This window comes from Sapajus apella, unplaced genomic scaffold, assembly GCF_009761245.1.
Source record: "Sapajus apella isolate SASKATOON/1434 unplaced genomic scaffold, GSC_monkey_1.0 scaffold632, whole genome shotgun sequence".
NCBI lineage: Eukaryota > Metazoa > Chordata > Mammalia > Primates > Cebidae > Sapajus > Sapajus apella.
Window position 1 is genome coordinate 5380 of NW_022437558.1, and position 22020 is coordinate 27399.

Below are 22020 nucleotides of genomic sequence, written 5' to 3' on the forward strand. Positions count from 1 at the left end.
CAGAAATCAGAAAATGTGCCAGTCTGGGTGCTCCACGGAGCATGGTATCATTGGGCTTTAGAAAGGAAATAAATTTATTGGGAAATGCCCGTGAAGGATAAAGCGGGGCCCAGAGCAGTGGCTCACACCTGTAATCCCAGCACTTTAGGAGGCCAAGCGAGGGAGGAGGATCGTTTGAGCTCAGAGGTTTGAGTCCATCATGCACAACATAGAGAGACTCCCATCACTAAAGAAAAGGAAAATCAGCGAGGAATGGTGGTGTGTCCCTGTAGTCCCAGCTACTTGGAAGGCTGAGGCAAGAGGGTCTCGTGAGCTCAGAAGTTTGAGGCTGCAGTGAGCTACAGTGGCACTACTGCACTCCGGTGCAGGCAATTGAGCAAGTCCCTGTCTCTGGAAAAAAAAAAAAAAGATGAAGGGGAGACTAAGCAAGATTGAGTAGGGAAAGTCTTCGACCATGATGTTGAAGGCTGAACCTGTGAAAAGGTTTGGAGTGAGGGTAGCCTCAGAATGCAGTGCAGGAAATTTCAGCATTGCCAGTGGGGGACCCCAGCAAAGACTGTCCTCCACCGGCAGACGCGGCCCAGCTCTAGTCCACATTGTGCTCATTCACCGACTGGAAGCAGCCAGAGTGAGAGCGGTGGCTGTGGCAACCCTCCTGCAGGTTGCAAACGTGCAGCAGGTGGAGGCCGTGAGATGCTCTCCTCACCAACGTGCACGACCCATGGGACTCTCCTAGTCCACCACACGCTAGGATTTAGTACTTTTTGATGATGAGCCTCAAGGGAAAAAAAAGTCAGCCGATATTCAAGGTAATCTCTGTGATCAGGATTCTGAAGAAAATTGAAAAATTCTGATGGTAATAAACATTCAGCAGCTCTTCAAAGAAAAAGGAATTCACATACAGGGACTGAATAACAAAACTTCAAAAGAAACCCTAAAGTAGCTACAGTCCCAGAGGGAGAGGTTTCCGACTACTTGAATACGGATGAGCTCATGATTCTTTGTCTTCCCCAAACCCTGCCTACTTAAGATCTTCTGTTGGACTCAGTCCAGTTTCTGTTGGATCCAGACACAAAGAGAAAGCAGTGAGTATAATGGGCTCAGCTAGTAACTACAACTAGCTGTTCCTCATTGTCCCAGGAGCCATCATCAGGGCTTCTTTGGGTCCCCCTTCTGACACCAGAACTATTTTAAAAAAAAAAAAAAAAAAAAAAAACTTAGGTACATAAGAATCTTAAAGTTTTCTTTTGAGCAGATATCAATTTAAGAATCAGGCAGGCTCCAAATCACAAGTGTTTTGGGGCTCAGGCAAAGAGGCATGAGGAAAAGGCTTTTATAGGGTGAAAATGGAAGCAGGGCAAACAACATCTAATTGGTTACAGGGGAGTAGAAGCCTTATTAAAATCATTCCAATGGACAGTCCCTTGTTGAGTTTCATTGGTGGTTTCTGATTGGTTAAAGTTTTCTTTTACCATTCAAACTAAGTTGGGTTTCAGTTTGTTTATGTAGAAACCAAGGGCACTGAAGCTGTCTCAGTCTAATGTGTCTCATTTAATTATTTTAACAAGAGAAATATTCTGTGTTTATATATTACAGAATTTAACATTAACATGTTAATTATTTATAACTTGATCTATAGATTAAATATTATCTCAATCAAACTTTCAAAAACCTATGTTGTCGATATTTCCAAATGGATTCAAAAGACCTAGGATTGTCAACACAATACTGAAAAGAACAATGTTGGTGGATGATATGGTTTGGTTGTGTCCTCACCCAAATCTCATCTTGGATTTTGCTCCCATAATCCCCACATGTCATGGGAGGAACCTGGTGGGAGGTAATTGAATCATGGGGGTGGGTTTTTTCTGTGCTGGTCTCAGGATAATGAATAAGCCTCAGAAGATCTGATGCTTTTATAAAAGGCAGTTCCCCTGTACACGCTGACTTGTCTGTCACCATATAAGACAAAACTTTGCTCCTTTTTCTTCTGCCACGATTGTGAGGCCTCCCCAGCCATGTGGACCCGTAAGTCCATTAAACCTCTCTTTCTTTATAAATTACCCCATCTTGGATATTTCTTTATAGCAGTGTGAAAATGGATTAATACAGTGAACTTACACTACCTTATATCAAGACTCACTGTAAAATTGCAATGATGAAGACAGTGTGGGAGTGGTGAAGCAATAAACAAGTAGATCAAACAGATCAATAGAACAGAATGGATGACTCAGAAAAGACCAAAGCAACTGTTATTAAGGAAGCAAAGGTAATGTAATGGAGAAAGGACAGTCTTCTCAACAAATGGTGCTTGAACAAATAGATGCCCCTATGAAAAAGAGAAAGTGGAGGAGAGGGAGAGAGGAGAAAGGGAGGTGATGAAGAGGGGAAGAGAGAGAGAGAGACAGACGCCCTACGATGGGGTAGTGATTAAACAAACTGTGGTTCATCCATATCATGGAATGCTGCCCAGCAATAAGAAAGAAAGAGCTACTGATATATGCAACAACTTGGATGAATCCCCAGAAAGCTATACTGACTGAAAAAAGCCAATCTAATAAGGTTACATACATTCCATTTGTATGGCATTCCTAAAAGGACAAAATTGTAGAAATGGAGAACAAATCACTTATACAGGGGTTAAGAAGGAGGTGGAAGTTGGGGGAAAGAGGGACTGGCTCTGAAAGGGTTACATGAGACGTTGTCCTGATGATGGGAATGTTAGGCGTCAATGTCAGTATCCTGGTTGTGACATTGCACTGTGGTTTTACAAAGGTGTTACTGTTGAGGAAAACAGAGTAAAAGATCGGGGTATCTCTGTGTATTTTTATTTTTTGCAATGATATAGGAATCTACAATTATCTCAAAACAGAAAGTGTAACTAAAACATCCTTGTCATAAAAGGATTATTGATTCTAATAGAATTAAATCTGTCAACTTTGAGAAATTAAATGGGAGGTAAGGCAAGATTTCTGACACGGCAGGAAACCAAAACTGAGTCTTAAGCATTGGGAACACGACAGGAAATTCTTACTTAAACTAAGTAATTGTCTCAGTCCACCTATGCTGCTGTAATTAAATATCTTATTTGCAACTAATAGAATTTATTACTTACAGTTTTAGGGGCTGGAAAGCCCCTGAAGATTTGTTATATTTTGAGGGCCCAGTTTCTGCTTCCAAGATAGCAACTTGTTGCTCAGCCTTCATGTGGCAGAAGAGACAGGCACTGTGTCCTCACGTGGTGGAAGAGCAAGTCAGCTTCCTTCAACCTCTTTTATAACAGTGCTGTTTCCATTCATGAGGGCAGCACCCTCAAGACTTAATCACCTCCCCAAAGGCCTCACCTCTTAATCACCTCTAATCACAGTGGGGATTAGGCTTCAGCATTCGTTTTGGAAGAACACATTCCCACCATAACAGTAATTTTGAGGCTTAGAACAGAAGCCTGTTCCTAAGAAAATAGTAGGCAGGGATTTTGGGAAGAGGACCTAGGTCACTGGAGTTACTGAGAGTCATATTTATGATCCCCTTGCCCATTAGCAAATTTTATTTCAGACTTATATGTAGAGAACAAGTCCTTAGGAAATATTTAACTTGCTCCACTTAAAAACATGGAGGAATGATGATTAATTCATATGGGGGTATTTGTGTGACACATAAAAGTCCTTGATAAATGGACCGCCTATCCATCAATTTGTCATAAATGTAACTATTCATCTAAATGTATGCTCATTTACATGGTCATATGGCATAATGGTAAAACTTGTAAAAGAAGTATGCTCGTTTCTCTACTCATCTTCCTTCTACCTCTCTTTCTTTCATTTTGCTTACTTCTTTCATCTGAATAGGTTAGCAAGGGCCAAGGGTCTGAGTACAAGCTAGAGATTTGTTGATGTCTAGTCTCTTCTAGTTCCCTTTTAAGAAAAATATCAGATGGCTTTGGGACAATTTCTTTTCCACAGAATTAGAGAAAAATAAGCCAGGATGGAGGGACCATCAAGGTCAGGTAGTCATGTTCTCCTTTCTAAATGAAACACTTGATAAACTGAGCAAAGACAGTCATTAATTTTTATTAAAGTGTCTGCTTGCAGCAGAGGCAAGAGTAAAAAGAAGCTAGATCATGTATGCTTCTCTGGAAACCTAAATCTTCTGAATTAATCTTCTGTAATCTTCCCACATGGCTGCACGGTCAGACAGCATTTCAGAGACTTCTGGCAGAGGGCAATAATTTCTTCATTTTTCTTACAATGATCCGTGCATGTCCCTTTAAGTTTCTGGCATCTCTCATCAAAAAATGCATTCTTGGCTACACAAGGGAAGGAGCCATTTGGATTAATTCACTTTTCAGACATTCCATTTACCAGACACAGTTGTATGACTAGTCGGTGAAGATTTCTTCACAAGCTGTCATAGTGCCATATCCTACCAGCAGATGAGACGGTATGGAACCTGCTTTCTATCTGATATTTCTGACTTCTGGTCACAAGGATGAAATACCAGAAGGAATAGATTTGTCTTCCAGCATTTGAGACCAAGCTGCGTAGGAGCTTTGGGAAACAGAAGCTAGGGTTGTTTGATCAAAATCTGTTGGGGATAATTATCAGCTTGTTCCCATAAACACCCCCAGAGGCTGCTGATTTCCCCGATGCACTCTCGGAGGTTGCTACTTGGTGAGACTGAGGAGATGGCTCCAGACCAGAGCAAAGGAAGGGATAAAGGTAGGAAATGAAAACAAGTTTACTCTGGTAGATAGAGACTTGCTTGGAAGGCTCACCCGGATTTCTCCTCCATACGCCACCAAAGCATTGACTGTGGAAAGTTTGTGCTTTACAGCAGGACGGTGTAGCATGTTGGGAATGTTTTTCTAAGATTTTCTCAGGTCAGTTTGTGTAGAATTCCACCTCCCACCTTAGGGCTTTATCAGTAGCAGTCCCAAGAGCAGCCTGCTTCAAGTTAAGGACAGATAGTGCATCTTAACAGGATCAACATTTTAGAGTTGCCCAATTTGGGTACACACAATGAGTGCATCAGATGTATAGAGATTGCATTTTATGTTAACATATAAACATAAAATTCACATCTACATAAAACGTACAGCCAGATGGATTAGTGCCAGCATATACACTAATCATTACCCAGGATCAGCACATCATTTCATAAGTGAAAACACTCCACTATTTCAAAGCTCGATGAACTCTGCCTTTCACTGGTGGGGGTCTGTGTTCTCTCTGCCCTACCATAAGGCAGATACTAATACAATACTGTGCTATAGACTATAGTATAGGACTCAGAGAAAACCTTTCTAATTTAGTATAGTGTTATACTATAGCATATGTATACCATAAAAACACTAGTATTATAGCATATACTATATTACTATACTAGTATGATAATGTACTAGTATTATAGCATATACTATAGTGTTATACGTACTATATACTAGTATATAATACTATCTTTATTCTTAATTTTTTTCCAATTTTTGTTTTTGTTAGCATGATACCAAAAGGCATGATTCCTGGCCTTCCTTTATTCTTTCAAACCTGTGACAGCCCCTCCTCGACTATATTATGCTAGTATTAATAACATACTAGTATAATATAGTATAGTATAGTATGACGCCAGTATATTATTATAGTAGATACTATGGTATACTATAATACTCTGCTAAGCCAAAAGGATTTTCTCTAAATACTATCATAGTATAGTATTATACTATGGTATATCTAATAGCTAATTATTAGATTAACTAATTATATAATTAAAATTATCTATTATATAATTATTGTAGTAAATTATAATTGTGTAACAATTGTAGTATTATCTAATAATTAATATAATGCTAGTATATATGTATTATTATACTATATACTATGCTATACTATAATACTCTTCTAAGCCTAAAGATTTTCTCTAAATACTATCATAGTATGGTATTATACTACAGTATAGCTAATAGATAATTATTAGATTATCTAATTATACAATTATAGATAATTATCTATTATATAGTTATAGTAAATAATTATAATTGTGTAATTATAGTATTATCTAATAGATAATTAGTATAATGCTAGTGTATTATAGTATATATTATGCTATACTATAATAGCATACTAAACCAAAAAGATTTTCTCTAAATAATATCATAGTATAGTATTATACTACAGTATATCTAATAATTATTAGATTATCTAATAATTGTATCATTATAGCTAATAATGATCTATAATTGAATATAGTAAATTATAATTGTATAACATAGCATTATCTAATAGATAATTTCATAGTATATAAACATCTATTCTTTTGACTAATTATGTAATAAGCATGAGTCATCTGACAAAGATACCTCTGGCCAATTTCCAATGTGCACATCAAAGCCAGTGGCCTGAATACAGTATGGGTCACTTTGAGTCCTAGATCCTCGTGTCCTGACGCAGAATCTACTCTACAGGCTTGTCACAAAACAGACCAGAGCTTTGAACAACGGATGTGAAAATGTGCGCATTACACATGGGATCATGTATCCCTGGCATCTGGCACAAATTGGGACTTACTGTGGGCTCTGAAAATCCCTTTCTTCAGCTCCCTAAGGCTGTCATGAGCCTAGTCTTATGCCTTAATTTTGGAGAGGATACAACTGGCGCAATTGGAAGTTCATGGGAGCAGGAGAGAGTCCAGAGAGTTTTGATATGGGAAGGCCATCTTGAACGCCTCTCGCTGTTGGGCTCCTCCGCTGACTTTGTTTAGGTTATCTATACGACTCTGAGAAGCACTTGGCCCATCTGAGGCACCATTTCTGCATGCGTAATAAAATTTGCAAAATGGACCTCCGAAACCAAAAAGATTTTCTCTAACTACCATTAAATTAGAAGCAGGACAGAGTTTTTCTTAAAGGCGCTGGCACTGGAAGACTAGATGCATTTTATGTGAACTTCTCATCACAGTACGTGGTTTGATGGTCTGGGATTAAAATGGCAGTCCAGGTTATGCTACTTTACCTGTTTCCATGACTGGCATGAATGCAGAGGTGTCTCTAAGCTCCACTACTTACCTGTCTCTCTTCCTTACCTGTCTCAAGCTCTACCATAACTACATTTTAAAAGGTTCGTAGACTGCCATCCTTGTTTTTAATTTTTTTCCAATTTTTGTTTTTGTTATTGAGCCTGAGATTGGATGCCAAAAGGCATGTGTCCTGGCCTTCCTTTATTCTTTCAAAGCTGTGACAGCCCTTCCTCGATAACAATGTAAAATGCAAAGAAATTACAGAAGAGGCATGAGGGGGATATCACCTCTTGTAGTAGATGGGTTGATCACGCCCAGGCATTCACTGAAGGGGACCCTCTCTCTGGGACACCAGCTCTGATCACCTTCCCTGTAAAGATGCGAATTTTACCTGGGGTCAGAAAGAAGAGCACAGCAAAGAGAAAGAGGAATGTCCTCATGACTGGGAGGGTCTGGAGAGGTCAGCACAGTGTCCATGAGGGAAGAGCAGCAAACACCCACATTTATACATTTCTCCAGACCAAGTAGCATCTTGATCAGTGAGGCTTATCAGAAATGAGAGGATTTCCATGCTCTGCTGCGCAGAGCCCAGCCACCCTCAGTGGGTGTCACTCAGTCTACAGCGCATCATTTTTCTGACTCTGGAAAGTTTTCAAGAAGGAAAGTGGGAATGAAGGGGGGACAGAGTAGGACAGACACAGAAAAAATTTAAAAATCTGAAGTCTGGCAGTTTGGTTTCTCATCCTGACTGTGCCCCTGAACAGCTTTGGTTTACCCATATGTAAAATGAGAGTAACCATACAGTCTCTCAATGCTTCAGTTAAGAACTCATGCACCATAGTGAAGTGGAATCTGAATTCCAGATTCAATCTTTTTGAGTTTTGCAAACTTGGCAAAAGGCTTGACCTAAGCATGTTTAAAAATGTGAATCTTGGTGTATGCTGTGCGCTTTTCTTGCTTGGTCCTGCCATGCTGCCCACCTGTACCATGGCACTGTTGGCACAGCGAGGGGCTGGTAACCATCATGCCTCACCCTAGACACTCAAGGCTTAGACACTCACCTCCAGCCTTCTGCAAATTCACACCTAGGTTCCTGTGGGGTGACGGCTGCTAGAAGGGGTTAGTAAGGGGGAGGCCAAGTAGGGCCCAGGGTGCCAAAAGTGAGGAACGGGTGGCTAAGAATCCTCCCAGGAAGATGAAGAGGGGAAGGGAGTCTGGAGTGCACATAAGCCGTGCTTCCAAGGTCCCAGAGCATGCTCCACTGTCCCATCAGACTTGATTTACAATGCATATATTCAGAGGCAAAGTTAATAAAACTTTCAACACAGTGACTGCAGAGCATGAAACCCCAAATTGAGGCAGGGAGCTGTGGCTGCATTGGCCATTTGCCCAGGAGGCTGGCCCTGATGCAGACTATATAAAATACCTAAAAGCTGAAAGCCTGGAGGCTCAGCCTTATTCCCTATATGTACAGGCATTAGCTTGGATTCCAAATCTGAATTGTTTGCAAGCCACAGCAGCAACATAAAAATGTGTGCCTTCCTGCATAGGCCAGAAAAGGTTCATGGTGAATTTGTGGACTCGAAAAACAGTTTACAGAAAACTTGGGCTCAAGGCTGAATAGAGAGAAAGGTGCGTTAGTACTAGTGATAGTAGCCAGGAACTCTGCTAAGCACTTTATACACCTTATCTCAGTCAATCCTCTCAAATACTTTGTGACTAAGTACCGTAATTGTATCTTTAAGGGTTAGGAAACTGCGGTTCAACAAATTAAGTAACCTATCCAAGGTCATATACTTTGTGAGTCATATACTTCGTAGTCTATATTTTTAAATTATTCTACTTTACATTACAGAAATAAAGGACAGAACATCGTATAAATATAGGCAACAGGGAAGGAATCAGCAGGCTTATTTGAGGGGAAGATAGTGGTATCAATATTGCTTTTCATACCCATGTTTTGTTTTGTTTTGTGCTTTGAGACAGGACCTCGCTCTGTTGCCCAGGCTGGAGTGCAGTGGCATGCTCATCGCTCACTGCAGCCTTAAACTCCTGGCTCAGGCCATCCTCCCACATCAGTCTGAGTAGCTGGGACTACAGATACATGCTACCATACCCAGCGATTTTTTTAAAAATTATTTTGTAGAGACAAGGTCTCACTATGTGCTCAGGCTGATCTTGGAACTCTTGGGCTCAAATAATCCACCTGCCTTGGCCTCCTAAAAATCTGTGACATTAGACACAAGCCACCCATCTGGGCCAATACCTATGTCCTTAATGAATTTAAAATATGCAGTAATTATGACTTTCGTCTGTGAAGTGATATCTTACAGGAAAGGGGACTCAGAGCTAACTTGACAAAATGATTACTACCCCTCCTTTTCTCCCTGTAATACTTGTAGACAGTAAAAATGAAAGCTAGGAGAGCTAGAGTCCACATTTATTGAGTTCTTACAGGGTGCCAGGCCTTGTTCTCAGCATTCCACATGTTCAAAACACTTTTGCATTATAATCATACTAGATCCTTACAAAACCTTGAGAAGGAGACAGAATTTGCGAGTGGGTTCTTATTTTCTCCCAGAAAACAGGAGCTGGAAGAGATGAAAGGGGTCACTAGCCTCTGGTCCCTGGATTAGTATGGCAGAACCTTGCATGACCCCTGGTCTTTCAACCCCTACCCTGGTGTTCTTTCCACTACACCGGTTAGACTCCCCAAAATATAAGGCTTTCTGGATGCCAAGGGTTATTATGCATATCATCCCTTGATCCTGGAAAATGGAGCATATAATTGTGCTTTCTTTACTGATTCACTTCACTGATCAAGAGCATCTCCCCATTACTTTTAAATATAAATGAGCCTCTCATTGGGGCCTTCTCGAGGAAATCCCAATCTCCATTCTAAAGAGTCTTCCCTAAAAGATGGCCCTGATAAGGAAGATGTTTTATTTTGTATTTGCTGTGTTCTTCATTTTGGCTCAACAGCCATCTGGTAAATAAAAATGGATGGGATTTTGACGGGGCGGATTATAAACCCTGATGATTCTTCTATGTTTGACCTTGAAAAGGAGTGTAATGGTCAACACCCCATGGTGCCTGTCATGGGAATTTCTTAGATAGACAGTGACATTTTCTAAGATCAAACTGCATATAGTGTATTTTTTTGTTTGTAATTTGTTTTTGCTGGTTACCTGGAATGCTGGCCTTGAGAAACAGAATAAAGATTGCAACTCTGCAATCTACTGTCTCCTGATATGCCATGTCACACGTGGAGTTGGGAATAATGTTTTATACAGTGTTAATTCCTGTGTTGATTTTCATTTTCAGAATGTATTTTGTTTTGAATTTAGGGAGCCAGGCAGGACTTGAATTTTCCCAGCCATTTTCATCAGGTGAGTAAAATCTCTTGTATATAGTTATTTTTTCCCTTAGGAATTCCGATTCTGTTGGTTCTCTTGGATGTCCAGAGACAAAAAGGGGACAGAGATAGTGGCGGAAATAGAATTGTCTGAAATACTTGTTTACTAACTTACCTTCTTCCCTTTCTCTTGTTCCAAGTATAATATTTGGATATTTTTGATTTCACAGAAAAATATCTTTGTGTCTGGACTGTAATTTGGCCATAGAAAATTGGACTCATTGGCTTTTCCCATTAGCTGTTGGTGCTCAGTAAACTGAGGTCATAGATTTAGTCTTGTACCAGCCAATTAGCTCTGCTCTGAGAACATGCCTGCCCATCTCTTGCAAGCTCTGCTGCTAAGTCTGGTAATAACATATATCACACATGAATGATGTTGGTTGAAGGAAGCTCAAATTAAAGCCCGAGGTTACTTCAGTGAAAACTCAGCACCATCGCAGAAAAGCTATTCATAATGAAGAGCCCACACATGTCTTCTCTTTTTTTGAAGTCATCTTATACAGAAAGAAAGCACATTATAAACAAAAATGAAAGAAATATTGTAAACAAAGTTGAAAAGGGTTTAGAAAGAATTTCAAAGTGAGAAAAATTAGGTTGCTACTAGTCCTTGAGTGTTTCCTGTGTACCAGGCATCCTATTAAAAACCTTACATGGACATTGTCATGTAATCTTCAAAACACTCCTATGTGGTAGTTACTATTATAACCAAAATATTTGCATATAATATTCTATTTGATTCCTAAGCTGATTTAAAAATGTAGTCAGATGCTTCTAGAATGGCCACTGGACAAGTGAGAATGCTGTTCTTAAGAACTTACTGAGGATACCTGGCGATTACTTGGCCCAAAGAAGACTTGAACCTAAGCTTCTTAACTCCATCTTCAAGGATCTTTCCAAAACCACAATATACCCCTCCCATTTTTGTCTAGCAAATTTCACAGTAGTATCAGGTATGTATTTTTGTAGTTCTATAGCATGTATGTCTCTTTGTCTGCCTATGGTTTACTTTTGATTCCTGCAAGATTATAAACACTTGGAAAGTAGGAATTGTGATAATCTGTTGCTTAAAAATTAACTCTCCCCAACTCCGTACTGCAAAAGCAGGAGCGCTTATTGAAAAGTCTCAGCTGGTTCTTGAAAATATTCTTTGTAATCATACATACAAACTATCCCCTTTATTTGGTGGATTTTGACATGTTCCCCATTTCTAGACAGTTCCTGAAAGACCTCAGCAGCTCTTTCTTGGCACAGGTGAGTTTGCTGTCTGTGAGTCGTGCAAGCTCGGTCGTGGAAAATGCAGGAAAGAGTGCTTGGAGTCTGAGAAGGCCGTTGGAAGTTGCAGGCTGAACCTCCTCTGCTGCCGATCAACGATCTGACAAACCAGTCCAGCACCCTTCTGACCTTAGAAGTGTATTCAAGGAAGAAGTTCAAGAGAAATTATGTGGCTTATCCAAGTCACACGGTGAGTGAGTCTCAGAATCATTCTCATTTCCTTCTCTCTTTGTTTCATTTTATTGCTTATTTTTTTAAAGATGACCTTTTTTTTTTTTTTTTTTGAGATGGAATCTCGCTCTGTCACCCAGGCTGGAGTGCAGCTGCACGATCGCAGCTCACTGCCACATCCACCTCCCAGGTTCAAATGATTCTCTTGCTTCAGCCTCCCAAATATCTAGGAATACGCATGCCACCATGCCTGGCTAATTTTTGTACTTTTAATAGAGACAGGGTTTCACCATGTTGTCAAGGCTGGTCTTGATCTCCTAAGCTCAGGCAATCTGCCCACCTCGGCCTCCCAAAGTGCTGGGATTACAGGCGTGAGCCACTGCATCAGTCAAGATCAACCTTAAAAAAAAAAAAAATCAAAACATGAGTGTGTACTTAGTAGCTACTCAATCAGATACCACTACTATATATTTGTGAAGTACCTTATAATTTATGAAATATTTTCCATACTTCTCTGATCTGACTCATGATTACCTTATGAAACTTTATTACTCCCATTTATATTTGAAAATATTCAGGCCCAAGAGGCTGTTATTTCCTCAGAGCCATAGCTAGGATCCATTAACTGTTCTGTGTTCTGTGTGTCCATCTGTATGTACTAACTCTCACAGAATTAATAGAGAAATGGAAATGACATCCACATCTATGTTAATAAAGTAATAATTCTATCAAATACATTACTTTTATATTCACATTATTTCTTGCTTTGCCTAAATATTGTCATTCGTTGATTCCAGTACTTCTGATATATTTACCTGTGAAAGAAAATGATTAGAGACTAACTTAAAATGTTCAGCACAGAAGGTACATAAATGGCTGACTGTATAACTTTTGCCGTGTGAAATAAAATCCAGCTTCACAAAATAAAGGTCAAAAAAATTTTTTTTTTTGTGAGACGGAGTTTCACTCTTGTTGCCCAGGCTGGAGTGCAGTGGTGCCATCTTGGCTCATTGGAACCTCCACCTCCTGAGTTCAAGTGATTCTCCTGCCTCAGCCTCCCAAGTAGCTAGGATTACAGGTGCCCGCCACCATGCCCAGCTAATTTTTGTATTTTTAGTAGAGACAAGGTTTCACCTGTTGGCCAGGCTGGTCTTGAACTCCTGACCTCAGGTGATTCACCCACCTTGGCCTCCCAAAGTGCTAGGATTATAGGCGTGAGCCAGCATGCCCGGCTGGGATGGTTTTCTTGGCATATTTCTACATCTTAAGCAGAAGCCATCTTTCCTTTAATAACATATTTAATTTATTTAAGAAATACAGAAATACTTATATTTTCTGCTAATTCTTGTGTCAATTTTGGTATGTTAAATTTTTGAGAGAATTTTTCTAATTTATATAAGTTGTGAAATGCTTTGTCATAAACATGTTGACAAAAGTTTTATATTTAATGTTTCTTGGATCTGTAGTGATAACTTCTATTTCATTTATTCTGTATACTTGGGCTTACATTGTTTGTTAAGTTTCTTAGAACATAATTTTAAGTCACAGATTTAGACATTTCTTCTTTTCTACAATAAGTATTTGGATATAAATTGCTTTCTAAGTGATTGTTTTGTTGTGTTCCACAAAATTTGATATATAGAAATGCTTTCCAATTCTCATTATTTATTCTTTGATGCATACACAACCTAGAATTATGTTGCTTTATTTCCACATATTTGGAAATATGCTAAATAGTTTATTTTATAGATTTCCAATATAATCCCCTTGTGGTGAGAAGTATACTCTGAAGAATTTAAATGTTTTTAAACACATGAATATTTGTTTTATGGCCTAGCATGTGGTTTATTTTTATGACTGTATCATATGTACTTAAAAATGGGTATTTTGCAATTGGGTTATGATGTGTTCTATAAATAGCAATTTAGTCAATGGAATGGTGGTATTGTTCAGATCATGCATGACTTTGCTAATTTTTCCATGTTCTATCAGTTGCCAAGAGAGTGGTGTAAACATTTTCTACTATGAATATAGAAGCGTCTATTTCTCTTTAAGTAATATACAAAATGTTAATGATTTTTATGTATTTTTGATGGATTAACCCTTTTCTTTCTAAGCAACATCACTCCATGCAACAGAGGGAGACCCTGCCTCAAAAAACAACCAACCTGCACACGTACTCCTGAACATAAAATTGAAGGTTTTGTTTTAGTTTTTTTTTTTTTTTTAAGAATTAGGTTTTATGTAAAATCATGTACTAGGAACAGGTTGGTGGCTATATATCTTAAGAACATGATAATACTTGAGATAGGACTTGAAGGAAAAATGAGAGAAATCTAAGCAGAGACATAGAATAAAATATTCCAGGCAGAAAGGCAGGGTTATCTGCCTTTCTCTTCCATAAATGTGATTTAGTTCAAATCTGATCCATCAGCCCACACATTAATCAGTGGAGCATGGAAAATGGTATGTTCCCAATGAACATTACAAACTGAGGTTGACTTCCAGCCCGTTTAGAGCAGAGGAACATATTTTAATCAATGCCTCTTGATAAAAGAGCTTTATTCCAGCTACTGCACTTTCTTCATCAGCTCTCCAATGATGCCTGGAGCCGTGAGAATATTTTTCTTTATTTTTGCCGCTCTCATTCTTCTTGCTCAAATTTTCCCAGGTAAGAGGGAAGTTCTTTTAGAGAGAGAGATGACAGTCTGCTCAGGATCTGTCTTTTGAGAAGAAAGCTCAACTTTTACAAAGTTGAACTTTCCAAGGCAAACCAGTCACTGAAAATCTTTTCCTGAGCTCAGGCACAAAACAATGGGACCTCATGACCCAGACCATCTCCAACCGTTAATAGTATCCAGTCAACTTCCCTAATAGCTCTGCCAAGGAGTTCAGACTTCTTTGGACCTGTAGGTCGCTTTCCTCCTTTTATAATCTGCAATGCAGGTTCAGCATCTTCCAAAGTGATTGCTTTAAAATGAAAAAAAAAAAAAAAAAATCCAAGGCAAATGCCAAACATATTTGCTTATTTAGAAAAGTACAGCCTTTGTAGTCTAAATTAAACTAAAATTATGTTAATAGATTCTTAACTAATTTTTTTCACGTCTGAGTTGTTGGTCCAAATCTCTTATCCACAGATTATTTTAGGCTCTCTGGTTTTCACACACTGGTTGAAAATTATACCATTAAAACCACTAAACTAACATCTTACTATTCTCTTAAGTCATTGAGTCTCTCTTTGCTTAATACCAACCATGATTCTGTTCCTAAGAAACGTTTTTGACCATACCTCCTCAAGTATCCCTTGTTCCTTCTGTTATGAAGCTTTTCCTGTTAGAGGTTCTCCATGCATCATGAAGCCCCTGTCTGCTCCTTCATGGCTCCTGAATTTCTACATTTCTTTATTACACATTCTGTCCTCAGTAGTTCTACCAAACCAACAGATATTGAATGTGTGCTAACCAATTATAAGAAATTGTTCTGTCCGCTACAATAAAGGTAGGTAAAGTGAAGAGGCAAAAATATAATTAAAGCATGGACATTGACCCTAATTTGCTTGAAGTTATTAGTCAGTTATTTCTGTGTTGTTCAAAAATAGATTGCCTGTAATGGTAAATAGACATTTAATAAATTTAACATGTATGAGTAAGTATACCAATGAGATGGGAAGTTACACAAATAACTTTAATATGAAACAGTTTTCACAAGTTCCATAAAAGATGCAAAGTATAAAGAGAAGCCATAGATCCAGAAACTTGGTTCTAACTAGAAAATGCAGAAAGACTTCCTGGGAAGTAGTATTTACATTGCACATTTGGAAATAGGCAAGACTAGAACTAAAGATCAGAGCCAAGGAACACTGCCCCATAAAAGTCTGAGTGACCCCATTGTTTCAGTGACCCCTTTGACTGCAGGAAACTTTCAGTGACCCCATGAAAGCCTCAGCTGTAAAATCAGTTCCCTATTTTCTGCCCTCAGCATCTTTTCATAGATGTCAGACAATGCTCCAGGATAAACGCATTTTAAATTGTCTTCTCCATCCACTTTAATCAGTACTCCAATTTATTCAGATCAATCTATAGACGTAGATGCCTAATAGTTCCCTGTCCACAAAACTCATCTTGGACATATTTTATTTACAATAATAAGCATAGTCTGGGCACAAATTAGGACCACCACCATCACCATAATCGCACGGAATCTCAGAGTTAGAAGTGAATTTAATGATCAACATAAAAGGCAACAAACATAGGTTATTAGTCCAAACTATATGAGTTTGGATCTCAGTGACAATCTTTATAAGCTGTATGTACTCTTGTGTTTTACTTTCCTTTCTATAAATGATAACAATAACAGCATTGTTTTGAAGAGGAATAAACTTGTTACATTAATTAGAAACTAACTTATTATAATAAAGAAACTTAGAGTGACTGAGAAAAGATAAAACCTTATTTCATGTAAAAGTCCAAAAATAGCTAAGTTGACTAGGTGAGGGTACAGGGTTTGTTTTCACCAAGTTATGTTGTGATTTGGGCTGAAGGTTAACCCTGCTTTCCTAAACAGGTGACCATTTTATTGGGTCCCAAGGATGTTCCAACAGGCAGGGTTAGAAAGTATAGAACATGATCGAGATTACATAGAAGCAGCTCACATCATTTCGCTCCTTTTTCATTTTTCCAAGTTTGTTCATATGGACATATAGGAAGCTAGGAGCTGATGTCATTAGCTAAGTATTCATGTGTCCAGGTAACCCAGGGGCTCTATGGCTAAAAGTCTGAAGGCAAAAATGACTGCTTTGGGACAGTTTGACAATCTTTCTATATAACTGGGCATTGCTGGGCACATACTCTATGCTATGTTAGAGTTTACTATTGTTTAATTGTCATTTGTTCTTCTACTTACTTTTTTTTTGTTCTTTGCCCTGATTCAGTATTGAATATCCTATACATGTTTATATACATATGTCAACTACTGATTGTCCAGAAGACTGATAAATTTCAGTAATCTGAAACTCACAGTATCCCAAGTTCAACTTTGGACTATTTAACAATTTCTCCTTAATTTGAGCACAAATATAAGTCCCTGCAATTTCCTTCCATTAGTCTTTGCCTTCACTTGGAACTAACAAAATATCTTCCACATGATAGTATTTCAGATATATGGCAGCTGATATGTACTGTTTCTTCCCAAAAGTTGTTATTTCCAAGAATAAACATTGCTCCTTTTGAGATTAACTGCAACTTCTTCCACTATTTTTTCCTAAGAATATATCTTACCAATTTAAAAAGATTCCTGTTTTGACATATTTTTTCTCTCTTCAACCTAATCTCTGTTATGAGTGGGGGACGTTGCCTACGTCTCATTTGCTTGCCAGAGCTAAATACATGATTCCATTGGTGTTCTTTGCACAGTAAATTGAGAAGGATGAGTATCATGGTTTTTTTTTTAATCTTTCTACCTAAAACTAAGACTCCAAAACCATATGCCAAGGCATATAATCTATTATTGGTCTGCCTATAATGCAACAATCTTTAACTTTTGCTATAAATCAAAGACTATTTGGAGACATGGAAAAAAATCTGTTGGTAAGGACTGTTTATTGAAATCAGAAAGTATTTTGTCACCATCCTTGGAAGAAACATTGTTTCTGTACAAGCTAGATATGATTTTGACATATAAAAATCTTTTCTGTTTTTTCTAAGTGACTTAATAAGGACATTGATTATATTGTACCAGGGTTCTGAGCTCAGATAGAACTGTTCAGATAACATCTGATTTTTCTAATTTCTAGGTTTATAGTCTGTGTTTCTAGCAGTGGCAGTAATGAGGAAGTCTGAATTTGGCCAAGGCAATGTAATTTTATATTCCAGTTACTAATTACTAGATAACTAAAAACAAATTGCTTTCTTTACTTAGCCAGGACAGCAATTCATAGAGCACTGATTTGTAAGAGACTGGAAGGTCACTGTGAAGCTGAATGTCTTACTTTTGAAGTAAAGATTGGGGGCTGTAGAGCTGAATTAACACCATTTTGCTGCAAAAACAGAAAGAAGCACTAAAAACTAAGCACCAGCTGAAAGAATGAAAGACGTAAAGATTCTCTGGCTACGATATCAGTGGGACAAATCTCTCTGTACCTTCTCTCTTTGATCTGCAAAGTTTGGATTATCCGAAGCCGTGTCAGTCCAGTTTCCAATGCTAGAGAGACACCCTTCCTAGGCTGTGAACTTCTTCCAGGCAGGCACTATATCTTTTTGACCTTTGTAGCCTCAGTTCCTGACACGGGGCCTATTAACCATTTTTTTCACTTTATAAAAAAGTAAGCCATTGAATAAATAGATAAAACAGATGGAGTGGAATGGCTGGACTGGTACTCAGGTGAATTGAGTTTTAAAGTTGTAGCTCTGTCTTTAAACAGATGTAGGACATTGGGTCCTCTGTGCAAAGATTCTGGTATCTATAATGTGAACAGCTTGAGCCTCACAGTAAAGGGAATTCCTGCTAGACGCTAATTGTGGCTGCTTCAGCATTATCACTGTCATGTACTCCTTCCTCTCTTTTATAGTTAGGAATTGCTTAGAGTGTTTTTCATTTTCTTGTTGGATCTAAAACATCAAGTTTTACAAAGAAATGCCCCTAAATCAAAATTCAAGTTGGCTGTAGATTGAGCAACGTCTGCATTCTGGCTGTTTGCAGTGAGAACTGACCAAAGCATGCTTTACTGAAGCTGCAAGTTCCCCAAAGGTCATCTAATTCAGCACCCGTATTACAAAAGAGGAGACTGAGACTCAAGAAGATTATACAGTTACTTAGTCTCATTTATATTCAGACTTTGGGCTTTCTGGACTTGTCTTCTTAGCATGTTCACAAAATAGCATGTTGGAAGAGAACAGAACAGCAAAAGGCAATCCCAAAGATGGAACATTTCTCAGCAGGTTCAGATGAATAAATAAATGGAGGAAGAGACCTAAACAAACTGGGGGAAAAAAAAAAAAACTAGAAAAAAAAATGGACACTTTCTAAAATCTATTATGATCCCCTGATCCCTGCCCTTTCAGAGCCATAACAATGGCAAACTGAGGCTTGCCTTTTCCCTAATTTGCCAAAATTTGGAGACTCAGCTTTCAAGCAGAGGAAAGTATGTATCACAGACCATTTCATCATAGAAGACTTACAGCACACCCTCCCAGAACAGAGGCAGCAAAACCCCTCCGTGCTGCTCTAGAAAATTTCCTTCTCTAATCAATTAAGCTGGCTTCCTGTAGAGATGTAAATAAGAGAGAAAAAAATCTGGAACAAGACAATTTGTAAAATGTTTTAAAATAACAAATAAAACGTGTTTTCAAGAGATCTTCTGGTATTGGTACTTGTCTTTATGGTGCTAATTTTCTCATTCTGAAAACTATGCTGGAGGAAAATATGTAAAGTTATCTGTTTCAATCAGAGGAACTTTCTCTGTTTCTGCATATTTCCTAGAAATTCCTTATCCATTGTCTCAGATAAAACTAACAGCCTTTGAGAATCTAAGTGTATTTAGGCTTTCTCATTTCTTTTTTCCTTTTCTTTTTTCCCTATCAGTGTCAAGTGACTTGAAATGCAATATGCATGTCCTGTCTCCACTGTTTTCATAGCCCATATCCTTCTCAACCTATAGAATGTCTTTAAAAGCCAGGTATAAAGGCTCATACAATTTCAGCACTTTGGGAGGCCAAGAGCCCAGGAGTTCGAGACCAGCCTGGTCAACACAGGGAGACTCCCCTGTTTTTCACAGATAAAATGCCCTGTGATCATTTAAACCAACTGGTTTATCATTTAGCGTAAATCACTTTAACTGAAACTAAAGGAGTGTTGTTGCTAAACTTCCTTTGTTGCCAATATATTTGTAGTTTATGTTCTCATTTGATAATTATTTCAGTTCTAAACTGCTCACTCTCATTCCTCTGGGAAACTCAACTGAAAATGTTAAGGACTCTGTTCTCTTATGAAAGCCCTTCTGCTCATATGGTGACTTCTGTTCCTGGTTGTCTATATAGAAAGGTCCTTTTTATTCCAAACAAAGACATTCCACTGTCCCAGGTGAGCGTGAGCTACTGACCAAAATGAGGCTACCTATCTCCTGTCTCTCTGGACACCTTCACCTGTGAGGACTATTAGCATTCTCATTTGCCATTTAATTTTTTTCCCCTTTTTTTTTTTTTTTTTTTTTTTGAAACAAGTCTCACTAAGTGGAAAAACAATCTGTGGAAGCCTTGACAAGTTTAATAAAATCGAGACCTTGAGGGAATCCACTGGGCAAAATCTCCAATATCTATATATGGAGAAGGGGCTGTATGAGAAAGCACAAAAACTGATGATGGAGAGAACTGTGTCGTCTAATCCCTGCATGAGCTCCTCTGACCGTGAACCACAGAGCAGGCCTAGTAAAGCCTGACTTAGACGAACTGTAGTCAGAGGTGCTCCAGGTGTGTAGATGACCCGAAGGTGGTCCTCCTCGTTGACCCACACTAGGAAGGTCCTACTGTCATCGTGCCAGATGCCGCGGGCTCGGGCGTCGGGCCAGTGGAGGGCCACGCCGGACGCCAGCAGCAGGCGCGACACGGGCTTGTCAAAGAGGAAGTGGGCGGCGATGAGCTGCTGCAGCTCCGCCTCGGTCACGCTCTTGGGCGCGCAGTACCCGCCCGCCAGCTCGCAGTCCAGGCTGGACGGGGCTTCCACCGCGAGCTTCTCCTTGGTGCGGCGCTCCCCGTGCGCACCCAAGAGCTCAGGGCGTAGGTGGGGTCCAGGTCGTCGCCGTCCTGCAGGTTGCCGGGGTTGAGGTCGGTCTTGTGCTCATCTTGTGCTCAATGTGAGACTTGGAGGAGACAACTATCCAAACTGTATCATTTCTCTTCTTGCCTTGTCCTAATAAAGGAAGGAAGTTACTTGTAGTGATAAAGGCCTTGGTTTTCACTTCGTTGTCTGCTGCCTATTGAAATGGGTCAGAACATAAAAGGGTTTTTCTGAGGAAAGGTAAATGCTTGGAAAAGTTCCTGTTTCTGACCCTTTGAGATGAGCTCACAATGAGAATTTGAGCTACACTGTGCTCATAGAGTCCATGAGCTTCCTGGTGTCCAGTAAGGCGTAAGTCACCTTCCTGGTGACAGGGCAGCATATTCCACTCGAGTGAGTCATTGTGTAAAACACATTTGAGGCACAACTCTCATTACAGTTGCAGCCGCCACGCCGGTCCTCCATGATGGGGTCGAAGAGATCCTTGAACGCTTCCTCGTCGCCCGCCACGCAGCCCACGGTCAGGACCTATGGGTGGCCCGGGTTGTCCACGCCTGTCTGGATGATGCCGTCCAGCGTGAAGCCGCTCGCCGTGCTCTTGGCGCGCAGCGCCGCGTACAGCTCAGGGTCGGTACGTGGTTGTGGCTGCTCAGGTCGGGGAAGCAGTCCTCAGCCCCGAGGCGCAGCTTCAGCGTGTTGTGGCTGTTGGAGAACAGCATGGCGGCGGCGGGGGCGGGGGCGGGGGCGGGGCTGGGGGTGTTGCATCCATCCGCAGCTCCGGGTGCTGCACAGGCGTCACTAGAACCGCTGTTCCGCTTGCCACTTCAGTGGTTTTGATTATTCCAACATATATATGGTTTCTGTCCAGTGAGCTCTCTCCACTGAGTTCTCCTTCAGTCAATGTTCTGCCCTCAGTCTTGAGAAAAGTAACAATGGAGAGAAACTTTAAGCATGTTGTGTATGGGTTACATCCTTGAGTCAGTGTTCTTTCCTTGTACTAGGGAGTGTCCCACTTCCCCCAAAATTGGGTATGACATAAGCTGTAGTCCTGAGTCACAATAAGATGTACTATTTATGTGGTAAAATTGTATGGGATTTGACTAATGCATACCGACAGGTTCTTTTATTCAAGAATGTTTCTTTTATTCAAGCTCCTCTTCCCTCCACATACAGGGAATCAATCGCCGTTTGTATATTGTTGTTGGTGTTGCTTCTTTGTTTCACTTCTCTGTCATCAAAGCAAATCATACCGTGCTCTATTTTCATTTGATCTTCCAAAAGAAAACTACTGAATATATAAACAAGAATTTCAGCTATTCAGACTCAGATCCACCGCTAAGCAGTCAAGGCCAAGGCTCCTGCGCTGCAACACTACGGCCGGGAGA

At 39.6% G+C, this 22020-nt stretch overlaps 2 protein-coding genes and 1 pseudogene across 2 annotated transcripts; 2 read left to right on the forward strand and 1 right to left on the reverse strand.

The window, feature by feature from the left end:
• Positions 1 to 9927: 9927 nt before the first annotated feature.
• On the forward strand, positions 9928 to 11888 carry LOC116546152 (beta-defensin 105A-like). The gene is made up of 3 exons (XM_032272487.1): positions 9928 to 9997; positions 10356 to 10397; positions 11675 to 11888. The coding sequence occupies exons 1-3, from the start codon at positions 9928 to 9930 to the stop codon at positions 11797 to 11799; spliced, it is 237 nt and encodes a 78-aa protein (XP_032128378.1). The 3' UTR covers positions 11800 to 11888.
• A 2069-nt stretch (positions 11889 to 13957) lies between these two features.
• LOC116546155 (beta-defensin 107A) lies at positions 13958 to 19207 on the forward strand. Its single transcript, XM_032272489.1, has 2 exons — positions 13958 to 14537; positions 17783 to 19207. The coding sequence occupies exons 1-2, from the start codon at positions 14465 to 14467 to the stop codon at positions 17923 to 17925; spliced, it is 216 nt and encodes a 71-aa protein (XP_032128380.1). The 5' UTR covers positions 13958 to 14464; the 3' UTR covers positions 17926 to 19207.
• LOC116546151 lies at positions 18277 to 21423 on the reverse strand (annotated as a pseudogene).
• Between the last annotated feature and the right edge of the window lie 597 nt (positions 21424 to 22020).